The 7,272-nt window shown below is 45.5% G+C and overlaps 1 protein-coding gene across 1 annotated transcript; it reads left to right on the top strand.

Moving 5' to 3' along the window:
• The first annotated feature begins 4,556 nt into the window (after positions 1 to 4,556).
• LOC310962007 (NF-kappa-B inhibitor alpha-like) lies at positions 4,557 to 6,940 on the top strand. Its single transcript, XM_083934343.1, has 6 exons — positions 4,557 to 4,822; positions 5,386 to 5,491; positions 5,613 to 5,820; positions 5,955 to 6,043; positions 6,153 to 6,413; positions 6,524 to 6,940. Exons 1-6 carry the CDS (start codon positions 4,590 to 4,592, stop codon positions 6,551 to 6,553), a joined length of 927 nt encoding a protein of 308 aa, XP_083790469.1. The 5' UTR covers positions 4,557 to 4,589; the 3' UTR covers positions 6,554 to 6,940.
• The last annotated feature ends 332 nt before the right edge of the window (positions 6,941 to 7,272 follow it).

Raw genomic sequence — 7,272 nt, 5'->3', positions numbered from 1 at the left:
CTTGTTGCTTCCTCCACTTCGGCACCATTGATTGGTTCATGTTCAACTCTCTGGCTGCTGCTCTATTCCCGTGTTCTACTGCGTGACTAATGGCCTTGAGTGTAAACTCTGCGTCGTAAGCGTGTCTCTTAACAGGAGCCATTTTGGGCTCTTTACACAAACACACACATGGAAATGAAACGGCACGCTTCACGCAGTCGTATGTCTCAACATACACCGCGCGTTACTTCTTCTACGGGGGAAATAGAGTCGGCGGCTGCTCACCGTAGTTGAGACCTGTTGTGGCTCAATATTGGTCCATATATAAGGAGCACCGGGTTATAAGGCGCACTGTCGGCTTTTGAGACATGTGAAGGTTTTTAGGTGCGACTTATAGTGCGGAAAATACGGTAATTATGCCTGCATTTTCGCTTCTGCGGACTTTGCATTTCGCTGAGGGGTGTTAATAATATTTAATTCACTGACACAGGAACACCACTAGCTACATACAAGTATATGTAGCTACATACAAGCAAACCAAAACCTAGGCTGCAAAGTGGTGAATCAACACGAAACAATTTCAATAAAAACAGAACAGCACAGCCCTCATGAAGGCAGGGTTTACTGCAGAGCTGGTGTATTAGTGAAAGCTTGTTGTACCTAATAAACAGCGTAACAGCTCTTTTCTAAAGGACGGAGGGTGAGGGTGGTGTTAGCTGGTCAGTCACGAGAAGGGGAGAGTTTCATGACATTAGCACTTCACCAACAGGGTGTGATCCCCCCCGAGGCCCTACACTGACTCAGATAAGTGGTGCTTTTCCAACACGCAGGCAGAGGGCAATGTACAGCACTTGACACTGAGCTGGCGTCAGTGCTTTCCCAGCGGTTGGTGTCCATGGCAACCGGCGGTAAACACAAGGCAAGTGGAGACAAGAGCACTTGCACAGCTTTACAACAAAAAATGATCAACGATGTAAAGTGGAAGTCCCAGTATTTCTTATGTGGGGTAAATATCTGACCATATACACACACACACACACAATCTCTCTCTCTCACACACACACACACACACACACACACACACACAATCTCTCTCACTCACACACACACACACACACACACACACACGCACGCAATCTTGGCAACATGAAGAAAACAACACAGGGCTGCAAGAACAGTCTGTCCCCAGATGCCTCATCGTTTTACTTGGCAGCGATTACAGAATGTGTGGAATTCAAGGGAGACGCACGGGAGACGGTCGGCGAATACGGGTGACATTTGTCTGACGTAGCGCACCCAGAAGAGATACAGCCTGCGTTTGATGACATCACATGGCATCACAGCCCTGCAGGGAGTGTACGTTTCTGTGTGTGTGTGTGCGTGTGTGTGTGTGTGTTTGAGTGCAGCCACATAAAGGTGTGAATGCCCCACTGCTCTTGGATACCGTTGCTATGTTCTCACCAAGCCTACTTTTCACAGTGTAAACAAACGCGATCCTGGGAGTTTTTTATCTGAAATGTCAGGGGAACACACACAGGTAGCTCTGTCACGCACTTCGCCACGACGTTGTGCAACAGAGAGGAATTTCCTCTTTAAGAGTGGCCTTAAAGCAACTATGCGAAAGAAGAAACACACAGAAAACAAAATATCATAAGGAAAGTCACAACAATGGGTGAACAAATATTCAAAATTCCTACGAAAAGCCATGCATTTGAACGCAGTGTTTTCTGGGACGGGAGCTCATTTGTGCAGGATTTCACCTCCAGGGCGTGTTTGTTAAGCGTGTGCAATGCTAGACGGGTAAGTCCAGAACATCCCATTGTTGAACGGGCAGTGTTGAGTTCAGGAGGGAGTCTCCACGACCCCCCCCCCCTCCCTCCTCTGCACTCACTGGCCTTTGTAGTGGAACCACGTACAGACACAAGAAGAAGAAGAAGAACTTTTATTAAATTCAATTTTTTCACTCTGTTATTATACAGGTTACACACACACACACACACACACACACACACACACACACACACACACACACACACACACACACACACACATACGCCCGAAATACACACACATGCACAGACAGGACCTATATACATACAACTAATGGAGAGATGTCAGAGTGAGGGGGCTGCCAATGGATCAGCGCCCCGAGCAGTTGGGGGTTCGGTGCCTTGCTCAACAGCACCTCAGCAGTGCCCAGGAGATGAACAGGCACCTCTCCAGACACCAGTCCACGCTCCATTCATGGTCCATTAATGTGTTTATCACTTTAATTACCAAATTTCAGATACTGCTCCTCCCTGGGGATCAATAATGCCACGCTCCATTTATACAGGGACTCGAACCGGCGACCCTCCGGTTCCCAGCCAATGTGCTCACTGTATTTTTTGTGTGTTTTTACTCCACATCCACTATTTTCACTCCTGCTAATCTGAATAATATGCAGGTTTTGCAGGTTATGCACGTTGTTCACGACGTAACAGCAGATTATCCTGCAGAGGGGACGTGTTTGACAGCTCACGGTAATAATGCAAAGACTGAGAGGCTTGTGAAAGTATTTGATGTAAATCTAAAGTAGATATTGATATACACTAGAATGGTTGCTTATATATCGTAGACTATTACTAATCTGTCCCTGCAGAATTATCAAAAACTGTAGTTGAGTAAAATGTTGAATATTCTCTTTGGGAGGTGGTGATGAAGTACAAAGCAACAGAATCAGGTACTTTAAATATGTCAGTTGTTAAACAGAAGTGATTTGATCTAGTTGGGTCAGCTCACATTGTGTTAATGTGTTAATACAAGTGCATAAAGTTAGATGACCTTAACTTTTTTGCTTTTAACAAACATAATACACTTTTGTGGAACCTGTTGACAAAATACATTTAATTAAAGTCAATTTTTCAGGTGCAGGTACCTGAAAAAAGTACATGATTACAGGACTTAAAGAAATGTACTTAGTTACTTTCCACCACTTAGTTTGAGTCTGAAAAGTAGAGTGTGTGTATGTTTATTATTGCACTTTTATATATTATTATTGTTACAGAATATTTAGCATATTTTGTTGTATATATTAGTATTGTTTATTGTTTATAGCACACTGTGCGCCATATATATACACTATGTCTATATTGGATTCTATGTATGTTCTGTACAGAGTGTTTATTTGCTGACTCACTGCTGCTGTTACAGAATAATGTCCCAGTCATTAAAGTCATTCTGTTCTATTCTTTTCCTCATTTTCTGTTATTTTATACTAATATTGTACATTTTACTCCACCACATGTATTTGATAACAGATTCTAGATTATAGATTCTAGATTATAGATCTTTGCAGATTAAGATTATTCATACAAAGTTTAATCCACTAATAAACTATGATATATCATTAAGCTTTAAGAAGCAGCTGCAGCATTGACGTGATAATCTCATTCATGCATCAATACGATTTTGAACGCAGGACTTTTCCTTGTATCGCAGTATTTCTACTCTGAGGTATTTACTTTTACTACTTTAGTACCTGAATACTTCTTCCACCACTGTGGAATATGGGTAATGCTGCAAACCGGTCAACAGTTTTTTAAATCCCTGCAGTTTTAATTAAATAATAAGAATAATTCAATTAGGGGACTGTACCTAATGCAAGGAAGCACAAATATGAAGGCGCTGTGCAGGTAAAATGAGCTTCTTCTACTGCACTGTGTGGTTACGACAGCCACATAACTCACATTCAAGCACTTTTCAAGCACTTCCAAGGTGCCTTTTCAAGCTTTCCCAGCACCCTGCAGCTGTGACGAATTAGAAAAATTATTATTTCACTTTTTCTTTGAATTAAAATCGTGTTAAAAGAGACGGCATTATGTTATAAGCAGCTGAGTGTTGTGTATCACCAGGAGGACGATGCATCGAATGATATTTCTATTTAAAAGTATTTGTTGTGAAAGAAATGCAGATACACTCAGATGCATTTTCAGTCACTTCATCCACAATTCATGCACTTTTCAAACCTTGGAAATACAACATTAACATTCAAGCACCTGTAGGAACCTGCATATGAACACTGTGTGGTTGTTCGTGTGGCTGTGGGCCTTAGTTCATCTTCATCTGTACAGTTTGAACTGAACCACGTTGGAAACTTGTGTCTGGTTTTAAACTGATTTAAATTTTGCCAATTAGGTCAAAAGTAAATCAATGGAAATAAATATATATGTTTAAAAAATGCTACTTTGGTTAACCACTTGAATGAGATTTTCCCCAGTGCAGAAGGGAATTCTTCAAGAGCCTGTGGGGCCCCTCTCTCTCTCTCATTCATGTCCATCAGTGTCTCATTCATGGCCACAAATAACGACATGTCCCTTAACCTACATCACAGGTGAAATAGGTGTCTAATAGGAAACTACGGAGTTTTCATTCTGAGTGTCTCTGGGGGGGATTTTTCTCACAAAAGCACAGGCCCGGTGTGATTTCCCTTTGCTTTTTCGAAGATAAGTCAAGTGGAAATCCCCGCTGAGGCTCCGCCCGCCGAGCGCACAAAACCCGGCGCGCCTCCCTCAGCCTCGCTACTCTGCCCTGACCTCTGGAGACACACGGAGCTGACGGCGCAGTCAAACATGGACGTACGCAGAGTGCCCAACCACAACCAAACGGATTATAACTTCGACAACATGGAGCCCAAACAGGGGAAAGCGCTGCCTTGCCAAGAGGACCGCCTCGACAGCGGCCTGGAGTCCCTGAAGGAGGACGAGCTGGTGAGCGACTTTGAGGACATGACGGTGACCGCGAGCGAGGAGCTCACACCGGAATACGAGCCCTGGAGGACCGCGGTGACCGAGGATGGCGACACGTAAGTGGATTTTTTTGAGTTTTTGTTTGCTTTTGTAGTTTATTAACTATGCAATCGCGCAGTTTGCACATTTCTTCCATGTGCGTAAATCGAACGGGACTTTTGCACTGGAGCGTGAAACAGATGCGGAAAGCTGCACGATTACGCACGAAAATGTGGAAATTGCACGAAAACAAGAGGCCTTTACAAAGTGAATATGTGTGTGTGTGTGTGTGTGTGTGTGCGCAGCAAAGCCTGTACTTTGTGTGTACGTGTGCGTGTGCGTGTGTGTGTGTACTTTGGCTGAGAGCGCAGTCTGGGCGGCGCTAAAGTCCGCCGTGCGCGTTCAGGAAAGTCCCTGGCCCTCTGCCAAGAACTGATAAAGCATCAGATGTGTCAAGCCACAACTGGTGGAAATAACCCGACAAAACTCCGCTCTTGCGAAACGCTCCAGTGCTCGCGCTTTGTTCTTTCGTGTCTGGCTGGAACCACTTCCTCCATGCGCATGGTTTCTTTTCTAGTTTTATAGAAAAGCACTATTTTAACTGACCTCTTTCTCTCTCTCTTTTTTTTTTACCCCACAGGCTTCTCCACTTGGCCATCATTCACGAAGCCACAGAACACGCCTTCCAGATGATCAAGCTCTCTCACAATCACCCCTTCCTCAATGCACAGAACCACCAGAGACAGGTAACAGTCCCGCCCACATGACCGATGATCAGCTGATGACAAACCTCCCTCACCATACACGCAAATTGCCTTTTTCAACATAATAATAACGTACGGTTTTTCTAAACGTGTCCTCCCCTAGACCGCCCTCCACCTCGCAGTGATCACAGAGCAGCCCCAGTTAGTGGAGAGGCTCCTGAAGGCCGGCAGTGACCCGCGTCTGGCCGACGACAGCGGGAACACGGCGCTCCACATCGCCTGCCGCAGGGGCTCCCTCGCCTGCTTTGGCGTCATCACCCAGAACTGCCAACGCCACATCGTCTCCATGGTGTCCTTCCCCAACTACAGTGGTGAGTGCTGAGTTAAAACAGAACCCTTAAATCCACACACACACACACACACACACACAAACACACAAACACACACAGACTTTTGTGTTTCGCTTTTTGGAATTTGATTGTTAACTGAGCTTCTCTCTTCACAGGTCATAACTGCCTCCACTTGGCGTCCATTAACGGCTTTGTTTCATTGGTCGAAAGCCTTGTTCGGCTGGGTGCAGACATTAACGCACAGGTAGGTGCCATTCACTCAACCACTCACCATTTCTTTGCAAAGAAAAAGGAAAAAGCTCAGTGTGACGCAACGGGTACCTAACCGTGTTTCTTTATGCCTGTGCTCACAGGAACAGTGCAGTGGACGCACATCGCTCCACCTGGCCGTAGATCTCCAGAACCCCACGCTGGTCCGTCGCCTCCTCGAGCTCGGCGCGGACGTTAACTGCTTGAACTACGGCGGCTTCACGCCGTACCACCTCACGTACGGTCGCCAGAACGAGGAGATCCGCCGACAGCTGTATGAGAAGACGGCGCAGGAGCTGAGGGAGCTGCCCGACAGCGAATCAGACGAGAGCGATATGGAGGATCTGGATTCATCGGACGACGAGGTGAGTTTCTGAATCAGGGTCCTCGTAGGCAACACCACCTGAAGGTTGTATAGGATCTAGGAAGCCTTTACGGTGCGGGTTCCTAACGGTTTGTCTTTTCTTTCCCACAGCTGTACGATGACATAAAGTTCGGAAAGTAAAGAGAACCGTCCCTTCTACACCGGTGGTGTGAACCACAGTGAAGCTGCTATGGGGTTGCCCAGCAACGGCATACCAATGAGGGACACACCGTCCCCAGTCCACAGGTGCCGGTCCCGACATCGGAAGAGCACGGATGAAGACGGCGTCCGGTCTGGTCGAGCCCGCTCCAGATCCCAGAACGATCTGCGCCACAATACCATGAAACAGCAAGACCACGACCTCCATATAGTCCCTCTGTAAACTGTACAAATCTATATACTGATGTGAATATGTGAGAAAAGAAGCGTGTAATATATTGTAAATACAGAGATATTATTTTTGTACGTGTAAATGTGTGAATTGAAACACTATTAACAATATATTGTTCCGAATAAAAACTTTATGAATATAAACAGTTCTGCGAGTTTCACTTCTTGAGTTTGAAAAACCTCCCAGCATTAAAATAAAACTTTTGTTTTTTATATACACAAAGTGACGAGGAGGAGAGTCATCGCCCACACTTGTGAAAGACCCACGGACAAAAATGATCACACTCGGAACAGTCTGGGATTTCCTCGTCAGGGCGAGGTCACCGGGTCTCTGAGTCACCGCGTTGAAAAGTCCCTCACGGCGTCAGGAGGAACATAAAGTACTGAAATATTCTGTTGTACCGCAGCGCTACAGCTAGGAACAGCCGCTCGCTAGAAAATGCAGAGGAACTTTTCTAACGAGGAAGTGT

Source organism: Echiichthys vipera, assembly GCF_963691815.1.
Source record: "Echiichthys vipera genome assembly, chromosome: 19".
Lineage (NCBI taxonomy): Eukaryota > Metazoa > Chordata > Actinopteri > Perciformes > Trachinidae > Echiichthys > Echiichthys vipera.
The sequence above is the reverse complement of the archived record's forward strand: the minus strand, read 5'-3'. Positions and strand labels throughout refer to the sequence as shown.